Source organism: Fimicolochytrium jonesii, assembly GCF_025526975.1.
Source record: "Fimicolochytrium jonesii strain JEL569 chromosome Unknown EV422scaffold_14, whole genome shotgun sequence".
Taxonomy (NCBI): domain Eukaryota; kingdom Fungi; phylum Chytridiomycota; class Chytridiomycetes; order Spizellomycetales; family Powellomycetaceae; genus Fimicolochytrium; species Fimicolochytrium jonesii.
Window position 1 is genome coordinate 98516 of NW_026515681.1, and position 18451 is coordinate 116966.

The 18451-nt window shown below is 55.3% G+C and overlaps 4 protein-coding genes across 4 annotated transcripts; 2 read left to right on the plus strand and 2 right to left on the minus strand.

Moving 5' to 3' along the window:
• The first annotated feature begins 3992 nt into the window (after positions 1–3992).
• On the plus strand, positions 3993–5557 carry EV422DRAFT_78522 (uncharacterized protein). The gene is made up of 3 exons (XM_053074392.1): positions 3993–4403; positions 4471–4968; positions 5038–5557. Exons 1-3 carry the CDS (start codon positions 4040–4042, stop codon positions 5472–5474), a joined length of 1299 nt encoding a protein of 432 aa, XP_052924872.1. The 5' UTR covers positions 3993–4039; the 3' UTR covers positions 5475–5557.
• A 1429-nt stretch (positions 5558–6986) lies between these two features.
• On the plus strand, positions 6987–8641 carry EV422DRAFT_79008 (uncharacterized protein). The gene is made up of 2 exons (XM_053074396.1): positions 6987–7818; positions 7954–8641. Exons 1-2 carry the CDS (start codon positions 7201–7203, stop codon positions 8512–8514), a joined length of 1179 nt encoding a protein of 392 aa, XP_052924873.1. The 5' UTR covers positions 6987–7200; the 3' UTR covers positions 8515–8641.
• EV422DRAFT_78729 (velvet factor-domain-containing protein) lies at positions 8577–10627 on the minus strand. The gene is made up of 4 exons (XM_053074394.1): positions 9501–10627; positions 9096–9355; positions 8912–8930; positions 8577–8817 (listed from the first exon to the last, which is right to left on the minus strand). The coding sequence occupies exons 1-4, from the start codon at positions 10439–10441 to the stop codon at positions 8751–8753; spliced, it is 1287 nt and encodes a 428-aa protein (XP_052924874.1). The 5' UTR covers positions 10442–10627; the 3' UTR covers positions 8577–8750.
• A 3538-nt stretch (positions 10628–14165) lies between these two features.
• Positions 14166–17719, minus strand: EV422DRAFT_596928 (uncharacterized protein; the record flags this gene model as incomplete). The annotated part of the gene is made up of 8 exons (XM_053073614.1): positions 14166–14265; positions 14355–14780; positions 14869–15027; positions 15111–15393; positions 15478–16035; positions 16114–16123; positions 16218–16547; positions 16663–17719. 8 exons carry the CDS (start codon positions 17717–17719, stop codon positions 14203–14205), a joined length of 2886 nt encoding a protein of 961 aa, XP_052924875.1. The 3' UTR covers positions 14166–14202.
• Between the last annotated feature and the right edge of the window lie 732 nt (positions 17720–18451).

An 18451-nucleotide genomic window follows, 5' to 3' on the forward strand; every position in this document is an offset into this window, starting at 1 on the left:
ACCCCTCGCCCAACGAACCGAGGAAACCCAAGATCGTATCAAGCGGTTCTCAGATGAAGATGGGATCCTGCTGCACGATAACCTGGTCTATGTCCCCACCAACGAGCTCCGAGCTGAAGTCTGCCACGACATGCACGATACACCCCTAGCCGGCCACTTTGGGATGTCCAAGACGCTCGAACTCGCCTCCCGCAACTACTGGTGGCCCAGCCAGTGGCGCTTCGTCAAGGCCTACGTCAAGTCCTGCGATACCTGTAGCCAAGCGAAATCCAGTCGACACAAACCATATGGCCTACTCCAGCCCAACAGTATCCCTACCCGCCCTTGGGGATCTTGGTCCCTGGACTTTATCACCGGTCTGCCTCCCGTGGACGGGTACGACTCCATCCTGAACGTCAACTGTCGCCTCACCAAGATGGCCCACTTCATCGCCTGCAGCGAGTCAGAATCCGCCGAATCCACCGCCGACCTAGTCTTCCACAACATCATCCGTCTCCACGGCCTCCCCGACGACGTCATCTCTGACCGAGGACCCCAGTTTAAGTCCCGGTTCTGGCGTCGACTTCTCGAACTCCTTGGGGCAAAAGCCAACCTCTCCTCGGCCTTCCACCCCCAGAGCGATGGCCAGACGGAACGCACCAACCAGATCCTGGAGCAGTATCTCCGATGCTTTTGCAACCACCAACAGGACAACTGGAAACAGCTTCTGTCGTCCGCCGAGTTCGCCTACAACAACACCCACCAGTCCGCCTCCCAGACCACCCCCTTCTACGCCAACAAGGGTCTCCACCCCCGCTTCAGTTTCGCGGCCTCTGCTACCTCCGAATCCGTCAACCCCGCCGCTGAAGCCCGCGCTAAACAAATCAGGGAAGTCCATGAACAGCTCGCCCTCGAGCTCAAGGAGCCCAAGATCAAATGAAGCGCTACGCCGACGCTAAACGAATTCCTGGACCGGACTTCAAGCCTGGCGACCACGTCTGGCTCCTCCGCAAAAACCTCCAGACAACCCGGCCCTCTCAGAAACTCGACCATCGCAAGATTGGGCCATTCCCCATCGTTGAAAAAATCAATCCCGTCGCCTACCGGCTCAAGCTCCCGCCTACGTACAAAATCCACGATGTCTTCCATGTCTCGCTCCTCGAACCCCGCTTCACCATCCCCGAACGACACGAACCCGAACCCGCGCCCCCAGAGACCGTTGAGGGTCAAGAAGAGTGGGTTGTCGAAGCCATCCTTGACTCTCGCATCCATTGTCGTCGCCTTCAGTACTTGGTCAAATGGCAGGGCTGGCCTGACTCCGAGAACACCTGGGAGCCCGTGGAACACCTCACCCATACCGACGCACTCCTCCAGGACTTCCACAGCGCGTACCCCAACAAGCCTTCCTCTGTCCCCGTAGCACCTCCTCTGCGGCCACACCAAACTCGACGCCGCCGCCGCCGCCGCTAAAGAGAGGGGTGATGTTATGGACGACGCGCCCATACCATAAGCTTACCTACTGACAGCCGCCAATGTCAACCGCCAAATGTCAAACGCCAATGTCAATGTCAGTGTCAATGTCAGTGTCAATGTCAATGTCAATGCCACTCCCCCTCTCTCCTCTCATTTCGCCAATCCTCTTGCAATATCGCCACTCCTCCTCTCTCCTCTCATTTCGCCAATCCCCCCTCGGCTTCTCCACACCCCCCACTGCTTCCCCATAGCCAGCAGCTGTAGCAATGCTCTCTACGCTCGCCACGCACGCTCTAGGAGCATAGCTGGCGCCCCCCCCAGTCCCTCTTGTTGTTGTTGTTCTCTGATCTGCTGGGTTGCCTATCTATAAATAGCCGGCCTCTCTTCGTCCATTCCCTTCCTCCCCAGCAGATCAACACCAGTTCTTCTCACCTCCTCTTCCAGTCCTTGTTTCTTGTTCCGCCAATACAATCTCTTGTCGCCTATCACACTTGCCCTGTCTTCTCTACTTCGCTTCCGCCCCCGTCGTCGAGATCATAACATGCCTCCACCTTTGGGCCGGCATACGCCAAGTCAATGTTTGCTGCCGCAAATGTGGGTTCAACAAAGTTTCGAACGTGCGTGGATCTGGAAGCTCATTAGCATGTCATTCTTCCCATACTTCAGACGTTTGGGTTGATGGACAGGAAGACCGCCATCGACGTTGAGACGCAGGGACAAGTTGTAGGACAATTTCGTTCGCAGTATTCTTTCCGAGATCTCGTGTTTCAGTATCTCACTTCAACCAAACCGGTTTTCACTGGGAATTTCAAGCTCAATGGTCAGGAGCATAAATCACTTGCTCTTGGTAGGAGCCGCCCTTTACATTACGCGGTAATGGTACCAGACGTTGATGTGCTATTGTTCATGTAGGTAGGCCCATTGGGGTGCGGGAAGTCAACCATTATTGGGATACTGCAACCTTGGTATGATCCCTGGCAGGATCCGCCACCGTTGGCGGAATTCCGATATGCCAGTACCCATTGAAAGCGCTGCGCTCGCAAATGGCTTTGGTAAGAGAAACGATTTGTACCCCACTTACCCTGCATAAACTATACCAGGTCGGTCAAGAACCAGTACTCTTCGACCTAAGCATTGCGGAAAACATCGCCTGGGGCTGTGAACACCCTGTTAAAATGGTAAGGTTAGGGAGGAAATCCAGTTGAACGGAAAGATTGAATGAACTGTTTATAGGAGGAAATAGAGGAAGCGGCCCGCCAAGCAAATGTGGATGCCTTTGTGGCTGCTGTACCCGACGGTGAAGTTTCAAGCTCATTCCATTTCCTTTGATGTTCTCGTTCATTAAGAGCATTGAACATTAGGTTACGCAACACGTTGTGGGGAGAAAGGCGGCCATTTATTGGGCGGTGAGCCAACAGATATGATGTATTTTTACCACTGTCAAACGGGAATTGCTGACAAAACCGCACTAGGTCAAAAGCAGCGGATCGCAATCGCTAGATCTCTGATCAGAAAACTGAAAATTTTTCTCTTAGGTTGGTCAGCCACCATTGCTGTGATTTGGTTGCCGCTAGGAATTTACACTTGCACTTTTCCTTGCAAAAATGAAGCCACATCTGCCATTGATAGTAAAGCGGAAGCGGAGGTTCAAAAAGCCATAGGCAAAGCCTCAGCAGGTCGTACTGCGGTCATTATCGCCCATCTCCATGGCAGATTTTTGTTGAGCACACTTGCCGTTAATGTGCAACGGACATCTAACATCTTGGCCCGACAACATGAAACAGCCTTTCCACCATCAAGAATGTGATTGTATAGCCGTCAGTTGTGAAGGTCGCGTCGTAGAGATGGGTAAACATGAGGAATTGGGGGCGAGGAATGGGATCTATGCGGATATGTGCTGTCAGCAGAATCTTTGAAAGCCTACTTAATTCATGCATCCTGCGTCACACTGATATTGCGGCATGGCTAGCGCCGAACGGCTTCGTTTTTGGGTTGACCCAATATTCAAATATAGCAAATCAAGGACCTCACAGGCATTACGATTACTCTCCGGACGGCTGTATCCCTCTCGCACATCTTTCTGTGACATTGCACGTCCTTTTTTTGGATCAGCCACGCTTGATTGAGGCTCTCATCAATAATGCCTAGGGTTAGAGTTTGCGTGGACAGTAGATGTACAATTCTCAGAGGCACACATTTGTACGCTTAGCAATGCGAGATATCATGCAAGTGGTCTCATTTACTACCGATCGCACACAATATGGATGGGCACATCTGCTTCCTTGTCTTTTACGGGCACCGAGGGGATTCGGTTGTTGGTGCAAAACAAACCAGATGGAATCTCCTCTGTCATCTCGGGATATTTGGTTTGTACAGTAGTTCTTGAAAAGTACAGGAAACACCAAATCATTCAAGACGCATAGAAACTCAACAAGCCTGGGTGGTCGAAGATGTAAGGGATTGACAGATTTCGACAGTGCGAAGGCATCTTCGGGATCTCCGACTCGGACCTAGGGACCAGCCCTCTTATCCAGCGATTAATTTCCCATCGTCATCAAATTCTGCGCTTGAAGATTGGTAGAAGGGAATGCGATTCCTCATTCACCACCTCCTGTACGCCCTCACTCTCCTCCCACAAATCTCCGCCGAAATCCCCTCCCACACCCTTCCCCTCCTCACCTCCCAAGACCCCTCAAATCTCCTCGCTCCTCCCCCACAACCAAAGAAACAGTCCCACCACACCCTTGTCTCCACCGCTCTCTACGACCAGGACTCCATCGACTCCTGGCCGGACTATTTTGACCATCTGGACGAAGATGGGTTGGCGCCGTTGACCAAGGAGGTTCAGAAGTGGATTTGGGAGCGGCAGAATCCCAAGGAGGAGGAGTGTGAGGGGGGGAGGTTTCTGGTCACGGACGGGTGGGCGAGTGGGTTGGGGAGTGCCGTACATGGTCAGTCGAATGTGTCCGACACATGTCATATACGAGGATGTTGACCCCATATGTGATTCTCACACAGTCATCGGCCACCACCTCGGCTCAGCTCTCGAAGACTCCCGCATCCTCCTCTACAACCCCTCCAGCTCCGGCGCCGGCTCGCTCTACGCCGACCCGGGCTGCAACCGCTCTTCCCCGACCACGACCTTCGACTGCTTCTTCCGCCCGCTATCCACCTGCAGCCACGCCCACGCCCTGTCCTCGCCTGACACCACCCACGTCAAAACCTCCCATGCCGTGCCCAGACCGTACAATGGAGCGCCGACATATTGGCGGGAGCGGTTGAGGGAAGAGCTTGGGGAAGGGTTGACGGACGCTTTTATAAAGTATTGGTGGAGGGCGCAGAGCGCCGCGTATGTGATGCGGTTGAATGGGGAGACGGCGCGCGAGGTGAGGGCGTTGAGAATGGAGGAGAAGAGACAGAAGGTGTGGACGAGGGAGGGGGAGGTTAGTGGGATGCCGTTTCCGCTGCCGGGTGGGGTGGTGGGGATGCATGTGCGGCATGGGGATAAAGGGCACGGTAATGTCTGCTTTCCTTTTTTGTGAACCCATTTTTTAGGGGACTGAACGATTTTGTCTATCTGGACAGAAATGAATCTCGTCCCGCTTGAAACGTTCATGCAGGCCTTCCATACCCTTACCTCCCAGAACCCGCTCCACTTCCGCTCCCACGCCTTCATCTCCTCCGAAAACCCCTCGGTCATCGCCTCCGCCTCCCACCTCCCCACCGCCTTCGCACCTTCCACCCCTGCTTTCCCGACAACCAACCTCGTCATCTACACCACCGACATACCGCGCATCAACACCTCCCCGTTCGAGCAGCTCAACAGATTTGGGAAGTCGCGAATGACGCATTTTTGGTTGTTGCAGATGATGATGCAGTTGGAGTGTAGTGCGTGGATCGGGACCAGAGGGAGTAATTGGAATAGGTTAGTGGATGAGTTGAGATGTGTGTGGGTGGATAGGTGTGCAGGGGTGTATGTGGAGGTCGGGAGTAAGGGGGATTGGGGGGAGTATAATTGGTAGAGTGCGGGGTTAGGTTCGGGGAAATGTGCGCTGATACAATAGAGTTCTGCTACGGTAGAGCAGATACAGTAGACGTTTGCTAGGATGCCTCCCTATGGGAGGGCAATGTGTAAGATGTGATTTCCCCCTCCTTGCCGCGTATTCCAAAGCCGTAACCCTCCCGAATTCAAAGACGGAGCGGCGATGAAGAAATCCCGCAATTCTGGGAAGCGACTGCAACAAGATTAGCGTTAGATCTGTATGGAGATGGAAGACGAGCAGATGTCAAATTGGAGGTCTCAGGATCGCGGTTGTGCTCTGGGGGGGGGATCCGAACAAGGCAATGATACTCTTGGATCCAAGTTAAGGCAAAAGCTGACATCCCGCTTTTCCTTTGGAGCGGAATCGTAGTTGTTGGAGCTGGATTTTCGTATTTTGTCGGGGCTTGTGATGTTCTATCCCAGAAATTGGAGGTTATAAATGTACAGTCAACGGACAAAAAGCTGTGCATCCCCTGAAATAAATCAGCGACTGCCGCAGCGCCAAATTCACGTGAGTGACCGACTTTGATTTCAATTAGAAGGGGTGCACAGGTTTATGTCCGTTGACTGTACACAGCTTTTCGAGCGGGGACAGGTGAAATCCATCTGTCCCCGTCCGTTCTGCGCTTGATTTTGTGATATTGCCACATTCAATGATCCATCCTCACCCTGGCCATCGAATGCCCTAGGAAAACTGCAACAAACCAAAAAGAAAGATGCAAAACGCTGGTAACGCGTTATTCGCTGTCAATCTGAATGTCAGTCTAATGGACTCCGTTCGGAGGTTGCTTGTAGTAAGCTTCTCTATTATTCTTCTCGAGTGAATAAATAACAGATAACCCTATAGCCCTTTCCTTTCCTTTATCTCTTTTTCACTCGAGTGCACAGATCATAGAACGGGACGGAGCCCTCTTCAGATTCACAACCAACCCCACCTCGTAGTACACCGAACCTGTGCCGAGCACCGTTCTCGAACTCTGATGAATCTTTTGGATGGAAGGTCTTTGAAAAGTGTGAACAGCGGCATCCATCGGGCCCACGGGCCCATGTTTGTGTCCATTACGTCGGATTTCTTCTACAGTCGATTGCTTTTTCACACCCTCCATCAACTTGGAAGATGCGCAGAAGGGAGGGAGCAACATTTCACAAGGGGGAGATTTAATTTCGCAAGGGGGAGATGCTCAGATAGATCAGCCAGGGCGGGAACAGCCGGAAGTGGGTGGGTGGGTGGTCACCGACGCCGGGTGCTTGTGGCCACTGGGGCGGCGCGCACGTGATCCGACCCAGGCTGTGGGGCTGATTGGGATCCCCTCACTACAGTATATGCGGTGCGCGTCCTGTCCCGTCCCGTCGTCGCGGCAAGCGGCGAGTGTAATAGTGTGCCCCTGCTTCCCCCTCACTCGGAGTCCCTGCGAGCAAGCAACGGGCGGCTCCCACGGTTCTCTCCCCCTCCTCAGCATCCTAACAACTCTCGGCGTTCTCGGAGCACGACGCCCGCCCACTTCTCATATCCATATCGATATCTATGGCCGAACACACACAGGTATGGGCGGCCATATCTTGTCGTGTACTATGCCACTATGTACTCTGTATGCAGCAACTTGAAGGCGGTATTTAAATGTCAACGGCGGTGGACAGTCGCTCGCTCGCTCGAGATCTACTCTCCATAAGGCCAGCGTCAGAAACACCCCGTCGCGTCAGTCCAAATGACCTCGGCAACTCCCCCTGAAGAGGTACTGCAACTGAACACGCCCACAGCAGAGGTGGTGGATAAGGACGCACCGCCAACCAGCATCCCAACCCCACCACCACCGCCCATCCACACCACCGCCGCCCAAGATGAGGACACCAACGCACCCATCTTCCCCCTCCTCAACCTCCCCCTCGACCTGTTCACCCTCATCTTCTCCTACCTCCCCTTCCACGACATCGTCAACCTCCGCTCAGTCTGCCACGCCTGGTCCCACACCCTCATCCCCATCCAGTACCACACCGTCCTCATCGACTCCCTCCACCGCTGCACCGCCTTCATCCGCATGGGCAAAAACCACCCGCAGAGACTCACCCACATCAAAGCAATGTCCATCCTGCAGTACGGCACCCGCTGGTTCTTTAATTCAGAGACCTTTCCCAATGACATGCTTGCCTTGTTGAAGCTGTGTGCGAATCTCGATAGCTTTGCGTATGATTCCATGTTGAGGGGCCCAAAGAGCTTGTCGATGGATACGGTGTTTAGTCCGATGTTTTTTATGGCGAATACCTGTGCGATCATCGGTGAGAGGATCGAGTATGTCCATTTTGGGAACGATTGGGAGTACAATAGGGTGAGTATCGCGAGCGAGCGATAGCGATAGCGAGCGCGGACCTACGCAAACGCCCTTCGCGAGCGAAAGGAACGATTCATGCCATGCAAACCTCACTAACCGCACCGCATTCCTCCCCCTCTTTCCACTTCTCAGCAAGTCCTCCCCTGGTTCAACATGATCTCGGAATCCGCACAAATAGCCCAAGTGCACAAATTCTTCTCACACCTCCCGAACCTGACACGCATGGCGACGCTCTTCCTGCAACCCGAAGACCGCACGCGGCTGACCGCAAAAACCTGGTCCGTCTGCCTACCCCCTACCTGCACCGCCGTCGCCCTGGGATACCCCGACCACCCGGGCGCCTACGACCCCTCGTTGGAATGCGTCCCCGATTTCGTCACTACCGTCCATGTGCGCGGGATCAGCTGGGCCCACGGCGCCGTGGCCGATCTGGCGCGCCCGGGCAGGGTCGTGAAGGTGTATTTGGTGGACGCGGAGCCGGAGCGGTGGCAGGCGCTTCTGGCGAGTTATGCCGCGACGTTGGGGAGGGCGAGGAAGGGCGCCGTGCTGCATGTCTATGGCGCCTGGGATACCTGCCATGAGGAGTTTGTGAAGGTGTCGCACGAGGCTGGCGGGTTTGAGACCGTGGAGATGGTGGGGAACCCGTATGGCCCCGACGAACCGTTTACGTTGCAGGGGGATTGGGCGTATTGAAGTTCGGGGAGTCGACCCGACTTGATCCATTTCTCGGACACATTTCTCACTACTGGCATCGGCCAGAACCCCCCAGCGCCGATTTCTCCCTAACCCTCTGTATATACTCCCCCGCGCCCCCAACGCATACCAGCAAACATACTGTATATCCCCCCACCAAAAAGGGTCAAGGGGGGCAGGTCCCCCCCCCCCCGCCCGGACATTTGTACTGTAAACTGCCACTGTAATTTTTACTTTTAATCTATATCAATCCGATGCTTCTTTTTCGAACCCCATCGGCGGTGGTGGTGGTACCGGCGAGCTCTCCCCCCTCCCCTCCCCTCCCCCCTCCCCGCCCGGATCATCGGACCCTTTCGATGAGCGCATGTGGATCCGCACGCCCTGCCGCGCAAAGAGCTTCGAGAGGGGTGTCGAGCCTAGTGTGTGAAACGGGGGGGGGGGTCCAGAACGAACGGTGAGAATTTGCAGCCACGCGTGGGGGAGGGGGGGAGAGAGTCGAGAACGAAGGGTTGGGGCCGGTCCAGCGCGTCCGAGGACCCAAAAGCGCGAGTTATGCGCGCCCTCCCTTTACAGAAACGTACCCATCATCCCCGGAAAAGCCTTTGGCGTAAACACCGTAAACACGTCCGTAAACACCGTCGCCTGCGCGGGCCGGCCGCCAGCCCCTTCCTCCCTCTCTTCCACCCGCGATACGGACTCGACGCTCGCTCGGTCTTGTGACGTCGTGCCGGTGGAGGGCCGTTGCGATGACGACGCGGTCGAGACGGGTCTGGATGCGCGGGCTGGGGTCGATGCGTCGGACGCGGCTGGGGCTGGTGTCGGGACGGTGGGCGGGTTGGTGCTGTTGAAGGGACGCAGGGGGGGTTAGTTGTTGACCAACAGAATAGGGGGGGGGGGGGGTTCTTGCTGATGAATAGTCGCAGGGGGGCGTGTGTGAACAAAGCCTCCCATCGAAGAAGCGGGGGAGAAAAGGGCACCTTCCTTACCCCCCAATAACCCGTCTCCCGACATCAAACAACCGAAACCGTAACCGAAACACACCCCCGGCCCTCACGCCGACGTCCGGGAACACGAAAAACAAGCCCTTTTTCCCGCTCTCGTCGCGCAGCACGTGGCAGCATGAGACGAGCGAGCCCATCAGGATCGGGCCGTGTTGCGAGCGCGAGGACGGGCCGCCGAGGGGTTTGCGTGGTGGTTTTTTGTGGGTGGGCGCGTGAGACGATGACCATGGACTGGCGTGTGCGACGGGGTGCGAGGATGAGGAGGTGGTTTGGAATGGGTTGGGATGCGTGTTGTGATGGTGCCCCCCATTCCCAAACACCTCACCCGCGTCCGACTCGTTATGCTGCTGCTGCCCCTCGTCGACCACGTCGTCCACGGTTCCCGCAATAGACTCCAACGACGCCGTCGACGCCAGCATATACAAGCTCGACGACGAGAACGAGGGCGCGGTTGATAATGGCGGGATCCCCCTCCTGTCCGCGGGCAGGCCGAGCGGTGATGTCAGCATGGTGTTGGTGAGGAGTTGTCCTGTCCCCTTTGTCATGTCGTTGGGTTGGTTTTCGGGGCGGGAAGAGGCGTCGCGCTGGAGGTAAGGCTCGCATGTGAATGTGTGGGGTAAGGCGGCTGGGGCCGGGTTCCGCGGATCGGTGGGGGCTGCTGCTGACGATGATGATGGACGTGTTGACCAGAACTGCGCCAAGTCGTATTGTCGTGCGCGGGTGTTGAGTTGAGCGGATGTGGGAGGTTCACCCTGGCTATCGCGTTTTTCAACCAGTTGATGGTGCTGATGATGATGATGCCGCTGCTGTTGCTGTTGTGAGCTCGACGCCGTGTGCTTGCCCGGCGCTTTGGAGCTGGAGCTACTGCCAGGCCTCGACGCTGCCGAACCGGCTTGCTGTAACCGCCCGCGAGGCGCGCTGGCCATCGTGCAGTCCGTGCTCAGGTCCCTGCGAAAGACGACACCAGCGTCAGCGTTCGCATTCCATTGCCTCTAGTCCTCTTGCAAGCTCATCTTGAAGAGTTGGACCACCCAAACCCGGACGGCGGGCTATGAACGTTTCCCATACTCTCCCTCTCGCTTTTGCATCATAATGGAGACGTATACATCTACACTCACGCTGTCCACAAGCACGCATGCACAATCATGTACGGCGTATCTGCCCAGCTGCCGCATCGTCACCCAAAAAGCAGTTATAGAAATCAGTCGGAGACAGGTTGCGTATGGCGAGCAGAAAGCAAAGCGAAAGGGGGAGAGAAACGAAGAGAAAAAAAGATAATCCAGACAATAAAACTCCCTAATGAGATTTCGTGCGCGTGACATACACAATTGTAACGGAAACGGGGAAAGGTTTGCTCTAATTTACTTACCAGGCTTCGACGACGTTGCCCTCTTCATCGCGCATCAACAGTTGGACACTAAAACCAAAAAAAGTGGCAATGAGATGAGTTCCCGTGGTAGACCGACCACCGCGTAGCCATGAACCAGGTGAGTCATTGCCTGCAATGGCAAGTACCACTGGTAGACCCATCCCACGGTGAATGTCGCCAACGACCATAATGCATAGCATGGATTTGCCAGGGGTCGGGGTTCCGAATGGCCGTGGTGCCAGGTCCGACGACACCAACGAAAAGAATACAAGGAAACTCACATGGGTGGTGGATCTATCGACCGCCTGCAGTTCGAAAACGAGAACCGGGAAGTGAAGTGGCGAGGTAAAGCGGGGAGGTAAGGGGATTTGGTGACGGGGGCCCGGGAAAGAGTGCAGGAAATCAAATGCCGTAGCGATGGTTCAGGTCGATGTTACCAGCGTTTGACAGGGACGGAGGCGCGGAGTCGGAGGCGGGAGGGGTCCAGGCGAACAAAGGAACGCAGGTGTTAAAAGAATAAAGTTGGTTGTGGTGTATCCGAAAGTTCATCAAAGTCGGAGCCGGCGGAGGGCGAAAAGGGCGAGAGCGGGTGTGGAAGAGGGCGAGACGCGTCAGTTTGCGGTCCAGACTCATTTAGGCCCACACATGGAAACACCCATCAACCGGGAGTGGACGACACACACGATAGACATACCGGTCTTTGTTACTGTACCCACTCATCCGCGCCCGCACCGGCTGCTGGCGGACAATCAGCTCGTACGTCGCTCTAGATGGTTGCGGTGCCGGCTCTGGCTCTTGTCTAGATGGCTCTGGAGTGGGTCTACAACAAGATGAAACATATGGTTGTGGTGAATATATGATGGGTGTGGCCGCTATGTATGCACAAAAGTAATCGAGAGAGGTAGGGAGTCCAAGTTGGAAGACAAAAGGCAGCAGGGTAGGCAGAGCCGCCCATCTGCCCGTTTTGGCCAAAACGACCTTTTTGCAGGGCTCCCAGGGTATATACCACTCCCTTACCTACTACCGCTGGTCTCGAAGTCGAAGGGTATCGTAGGTGGAAAGGTACGCATCGGATCTTCCACAAACGACGACGCAGCAGACGGCCGATTCGGGGCTAATTGCCAATTGCCCTGCAGCAACGCCGCATTAGGGTCGATGGGAAACAGTAGGCCCTGAGGATACTGCATTGAGGCAGCGCCGTAGAAAGGATACGGCATCGATCCGTGGGTGCCGCCGCTAGGTTGATGCGGAACCATTTCGCCGATTTGCTGAACCCACGGGAAGGTTGGATTTGGGTTGGGAAGTACCGGCGGCGGCGGCGGCATATCGAACGGTGGAGGCCACAGGTTGTAGAACGGGTAAGGGTCGAATCGCTGCAGAGCAGCTGGATCGAACGACTGCTGCAATGGTCTTGTGGGACAATGGCCATGGGCGTACATCTGGTGCGGATGGAATGGCACTCGGATTGGCATCAGCAAGGAGTCATCTGGGAACTCGTTCGTGGTGGTGTCCACGGCCGCGGCGTCGGTGGTGGTGGGTGGGTATCCTGCTGGATAGTCCATTATTCGAGTTTTGCGTCAAAGGTGTTCTGACTCCTTCTTTGACTCGTTTCCTTTGCATTCCTCCCCCGTATCACGGAGCTGACGAGGAATTGCACACTGGTACACCTCTCTCAGGGTTCCGTTTTCGAACCGAAAACCTTATCGACAGAGGATCGACTAGACGTAACGCTGCTCTTCGAGAGGGCACCGGCTGCTGTATGGTGATCCCGGCAGAGGAGGCTGTCGGTCTTCTTACGAGGGAGTGTGCCTTTCACTCTCACGGGAGAAAGGGAGTTGCCAGGGGCTCTGTGTCTTTCAACCAACGGCGCGTGTTTCTTCGCACTCTCGCAATAATGGCCCAGTGCCCGCGAAATGATCTGCCCTTTTCCGGCCCTGGGCTCAATGGGGGACGCAACAACCGCAGCCACCCGCTCACTCACTCACTCACCCCACCCACTGGCTGGCTGGATATTACCGTTGGGGATCTGGGAATATGGGGAAACGCACCACGCAAACAGAGCGCAAGTCGAACCGGTGTCTCTTCCTCCCGCGGGCGACAACAACGGTTTATTATTCGTTCGATGACGGGCGATGGAATGCGCAAGTGTGGCTCCGCTGTTTGCAACACACGTTTGGGAGGAACCCGCAGTGTTGGATTTCCATTCAATGGGCCCCCCGTTGCATGTGCTGGTCATAAGGGCGCCCCCACCTCATCTCGGAAGCTCGGAGGTTAAGAGATGGGGAATCGGGAATGGGGAATGTCGCCAACTCCCACAATTCGAACGTGACGGCCATGGGCTCAGACTTCATGAGGTTGCGCCAAACCCCTGGAACGAACTTCGTATTCGTGTGAGCCATGGATCTGAATGTGGGGGGAGAATGGGAGACAGGTGATTTGTCATTGGGGTGGAGAGGCAAACTGCAAACTTTTATGGATGAGAAGACATCGCCGTTACCAGGACACACTCTGGATCATTCTCGGGAAGGCATGGGAGACTCGCATTGATCGCAGATTATGAGTCGGGAGACATGGCCAACGCCAGGACATCGCACTCTGGGTTATAAAATAGAATACCGCAACAGCACGTATGAAAGGATCACGGAACACCGGGGAATGTATGTGGAATGCATGTCGAGACAATGGGACGATAAACTAGAAGTCTGCAATCAAATAGCGGGAGGTGGCGTGTCTAGCTGCACCGGAAGGGCCCGAAACGATAAAAGTACACATCGGCGGATATTGCGTTCAAGTTCGGGAATGGATTTTTCATCCGCGGGGCCATGACAGACCCAAAGAGCTCTCACTCCAGGTCGTTGACCAATTATGCAGCTACCCGTCGCAGCATTGACAGCTGGTCGCAAGGGTGGTGATGTTGTCCCGGGGTGCATTATGGGGTATGGGATATGCATTATGGATATCGCGGCGGCAACACTGGCATTGTTTATATCCCTCAGCTCGGCGTATAAGAGATCTCTTTCCTTTTCTTTTTCTCGCACGGGGCTCAGCCACACTTATCAAGGGTCAGGCTGGCTCCTGCAGAGGTAAACCAAAACCCAAACGCGTGAAGCCCTTGGAGGGGGAGGCAGTCCGAACGCGTGTGTCTTCAGGGTGTCTCATACAACCCGATTTCGACAGTGGGCGAAACAGTGACAGCTTCATTTTTACAACTCTTGTTGGGGGAAAACGTCTTATTCGGGATTAGTGGAAAAGGTCGCCGACATTTGAATCATCCACTTGATTTAACACCCTACATTCCGCCAAATGCATTTATAGGCGCTACTTTTGCGATCTATCCGAATCTCTGATGTTTCCTGAAGAGTTGTTGTCCTTTTCGGCCATCTGCAAGGTTTTGGGAGTTCGCATCAGCGGTTAGTGTCACCACCAATTATAAACCACATGGACACTCTGGACGAAGGAGACAGACATACCGCCTCAGTCCTCAAAATCGCCCTACTACTCGCCGCAGCCGCCGCCTGTTTCGCCGCACTCCACCTCGTCGCCGTATCATGATCCACCGGCACCGGCGGCTGCTGCATCGGGGGCTTGCCATGCGCGCCCACCACCAGCGGCGGCGGTTTCCCCTGGCTGGCATAGATCTTGGCCACTCTTTCCTCATAGACCCGGCGGATATTCACCGCCATGTCGTCAAAGTCCTCGACGATCTCGTCGAAATCGGACCCGTCGAGCTGGTACGCGACCACGTTGGTCTGTGCTTGAATGGTCGCGGTCCGTGCGGTTTGGGCGAGGAGAGCGACTTCGCCAAAGAATTGGCCCGAGTTGAGGGTGCCGACGACTTTTGTGTTGATGATGACGTCCACGGAGCCGGAGATGATGAAGAACATTTCATTTCCGACCTGTGTGGCGTGAGGGGGGGTTGCGTTTGGGATGAGGTGATGGGATATGCACAATACCGTCTACGAAACGTGCGATGTTTTCACATACCTTGCCCTGCTCAAAAATGATGTCCCCAGTCAGGTAATACACGGCTTTCAAAGCCGATGCAATCCGTCCCAAAAAGATCTCGTCCCGGCCATCATCCATCTTGCGCGACAAGAAGCTGACTTTGCCCACCAGCTCCCGACAGTTATTCACCAGAATCTCCTAACAAAACGCCCCAAAAAAGTCGTATTGAGCACTCTCAAGCATCCCCACCCAAAACTCATGCCACCACCCGCAAAACAAACCTGTCTCAAATTATCATTCAATTCTCCCAACAACTCCCGTTCCTTGAAATACTTCCCACGATACTTCAAATGGAAAAACTCATTCACCCTATCCCGCAGCGCAGGATCCACGTTCTTGTACTTCATGTACTCATTGACCTCCTCGATCTTGTGCTTGTACATGCGCCCCATGGGGTCCAGACTGCTCATCAGCGAGGAGATGGAACCCAGCACGGCGCCGTGCATCGCGGCGGAGATGATGGCGGAGAGCATGATGTTCCATTGTTCGTCGATGTTTTTGGGTCTGACAATCATAATGAAAAGGGGGGCAAAATGTAAGATTGGGCGAAACGGGGGAGAGAAAAAGCCGGTATTGCGGAATACGTACTTGAGCGCATGGGCATGGAACGCGGCCACAAAGAACCCAAACGTATACTGCTCCGGCACCGTCTTCTCCGCCACATACTCCACCTCATGCCACCCCTCAAAGTGATGCACCTTCCCCAACAACAACACCGTACACGAAAACACGTGGAAATACAGCGCCAGCCCACCCATATACACACACAGCGTCGAAAAACTCTCCCCAACGCCCAGAAACTTCTGACACCGCGTGCTCAGCCGCCGGAGCAAAGGGTTGCTCGAAAAGATGCGGAACAGTTGCGGGATGCGGAGGAGACGGAGCATGGTCATGCATTCGCCGTATTGGCCGCTGACCATGAAGTCCCAGGGGATGGTGGAGACGATGTCGGTGGCGTAGTGCAGGAATTTCCAGATGGGCGCGAGTTTGGCGACGCCGGTGCGGCCGTGGGAGGTGCGGTGGGAGATGAGGGCGTTGACGATTAGGTCGGCGACGAAGATGACGGTGAGGGCGATGCTGGCGTCGGCGAGGTGGTTGCCGTAATTTATGAAGGCGAGGACGAAGGGAATAAAGACGACTGCAAAGCTGGATGGGAAGAAGGGGGATACTCATCAGTTTCGAAGAAAGATACATGGTCGCATGGGGAAGTTGCGCAAATCGTACATCAGCACCACTAAAAGAAACAAGAGGAGTGGGTCAGCTTTTTCCCACATGCCTGGCGGTAGCCCCTTTTACTCAACCCGCTGCATGTCTGTCGCTCAACTTACAAGCCATAAGCACATCCCAAAGAGCCCTCGCTAAACACAGCGGATGCCAAAGCCAGCTCTTCCTCGGCGCCTCCAACGCCACCTTATACAAATCCAACATCTCCTTATACGGGTACGGAATCAAGAACTCGTTGTAGCGCGGGATCGTGCAGTAGTATGTCCACGTCGTCACTATGGCGCGCTTGGTGGAGGCCGCAATGGAGGAGACGATTGTTTCTTGCTCCTTTTTTGGGCGGAGGTGTTTGCGCGGGCGGTGCTTGATGGGGATGAAGGAGGGGTCGAGCGAGGGGTCGGGTTGGGTTACTTTCATTTCGCCGGCTTCTAGGTCTACTGTAGGGAGGAATCGGGTCCGTTGTGACAGATGATGATTGAGTTGAGATGTGTATTTAGACCAGTCGGTTCAGGAATGCCGTGTCTCAAGGCCTTGGAGGCTCGCCTTCCTTACCTATTTGAGGAGCAACATCCTCCTTAATCTCCCACTTCTTCGCCGGAACATGATGAATCACCGGCTGCTCCTCTTCCGCATACGGCTGCGACTTCCTCCTCGCGGTCAGCCCCACCTGCCACGGCTTCGCAATCACGCTGTGCGCAACCGGCTGCTGCTCGCCAGCCGTCATATTCTCATCATCAATATCCTCATCATCATTCGATTCGGCGATCGACTGTCGATCACTGATGCGGGGCAAACCGCCGTGACTCGTCCCGGCGCCAAACGAGCCCGTCCGCTCCCGGCCGCCAATATCATACCCAGGCAGATCGGACCCGCTCGTCGCCGCCGCCGCATCGTCCTTCCCACCGCTCTTGACTTTATTAATCACGTTCCGCAAACTGGTAACCGAGCTCGACAACAAATGCCGCTTAGTCATTGGCTTCAGCTGCCCGGACATTGACGTCTCCTGGCTGCTGCGTCGCCACAAGCCGCCGCCCTTGCCATGCTTATGCCCCGAATGTTCTTCCGGCTCGTTCAAGCTATTATGACTAAGAACCTTCTCGATCGCCTCGTCGGGGAGCGCGGGGAGCTCGTTCAGCAGATCCAGATGCTGCCGGCCCATAAACCCGGCCGACCCAGCCTCCGCCGACCCGGACAGGAAATTATTCAACAGCTGTTGTTGCGCGACGCCGGAGGGCGAAGACATCATGATCTGTCTCTGCGCGATCGACAGCCGGCGGGGTGTCGCTCGCCCTTTGGGCATCATCCCACCACCGTTGGCCATCCACTCCCCCGGCGGATACAACCCACCGCCCTGCTGCCCGCCATAGAACCCGATGGATGGAACCACGGGCGCGCTGAACGGGTCCTGCGACGGCCGGCGGACGTCGTACGAGAAGCTGTTGTTGCTGTCCCCGCCGCCGCCGCCGTTGGAGCGGAGTTGCTGCTCGACGGTGCCGACTGCGACGGTCAGTTGCGTTTGCAGCTGCTGGACTTGCAGCGTTAGGGCGCGCATCTGCACTAACGCATCTTGAAGCGTTTGCGGGACCGCGGGGGGTTGATGAGATGCCATGACTTTTGCGGCGGCTTCAGACTATCAACTACGTGAGGTATAATATCCCCCAAAATTGCGCTGGGTGCCTATCGATATCGTCCTATCCTACTCAAAGCAAGCAATCTGTTTCGACTATTCCCACGACAAGGATATTCACACTCGTTCCATTTCTCCACCCCCTCGCAACAAAGACCCTCCCCTTCTTATCTTCCCCGAACCCATATTGTGTATACACCGCCGTATAAGCTAATCACCTTTCAGGGGAGAAGAAAAGGCCGGTAAGGGTTCTGTTTGTGACAGTCCCCTGCATCCGCGTCCTGTAGGTTAGAGTTAAACCCAAATACTGTAACCTATTGTTGGGTGGGGTCGGACGGCCCCGTACGGACGCTGACTGCGACGTTGTATCTTGACATCACAGGGGGAACTCCTTGGGTTACCTGGTTGTTCGTGGCGGATGGGCGTGGCTACTTCCAGACAAGTTCCCAAAGAACGCGTCCAAAATGTTCCAACGTCCAATCCCCACAACCCACGCATATGTTCAAGTACAGTACGTATTCGAGGACGGGCAGGCACGCAGATGATACATATTGCAGAAAATATGGATCGATTGATATGGGAGGATGCCAAGTACATGAGATCGACGTGAGTGAAATGTTCATAAACGACCACATCCCCACGCTACGTAGTATCCGCTCCTCGATGTTCGTGGACGGATCGTCGTGTCCCCAGCAGGTCATTCGGAGGGATCCC

Excerpts from the sequence above, each read along its gene's own strand:
- EV422DRAFT_79008 (XM_053074396.1), top strand. The coding sequence starts at position 7,201 with ATGACCTCGGCAACTCCCCCTGAAGAGGTACTGCAACTGAACACGCCC. Across the intron at positions 7,819-7,953 it reads ACGATTGGGAGTACAATAGG|CAAGTCCTCCCCTGGTTCAA; the intron begins GTGAGTATCGCG and ends TCCACTTCTCAG.
- EV422DRAFT_78522 (XM_053074392.1), top strand. The coding sequence starts at position 4,040 with ATGCGATTCCTCATTCACCACCTCCTGTACGCCCTCACTCTCCTCCCA. Across the intron at positions 4,404-4,470 it reads GTTGGGGAGTGCCGTACATG|TCATCGGCCACCACCTCGGC; the intron begins GTCAGTCGAATG and ends ATTCTCACACAG. Across the intron at positions 4,969-5,037 it reads GCATGGGGATAAAGGGCACG|AAATGAATCTCGTCCCGCTT; the intron begins GTAATGTCTGCT and ends CTATCTGGACAG.
- EV422DRAFT_78729 (XM_053074394.1), bottom strand. The coding sequence starts at position 10,441 with ATGGCCAGCGCGCCTCGCGGGCGGTTACAGCAAGCCGGTTCGGCAGCG. Across the intron at positions 9,356-9,500 it reads GGGAGACGGGTTATTGGGGG|CACCAACCCGCCCACCGTCC; the intron begins GTAAGGAAGGTG and ends TCCCTTCAACAG.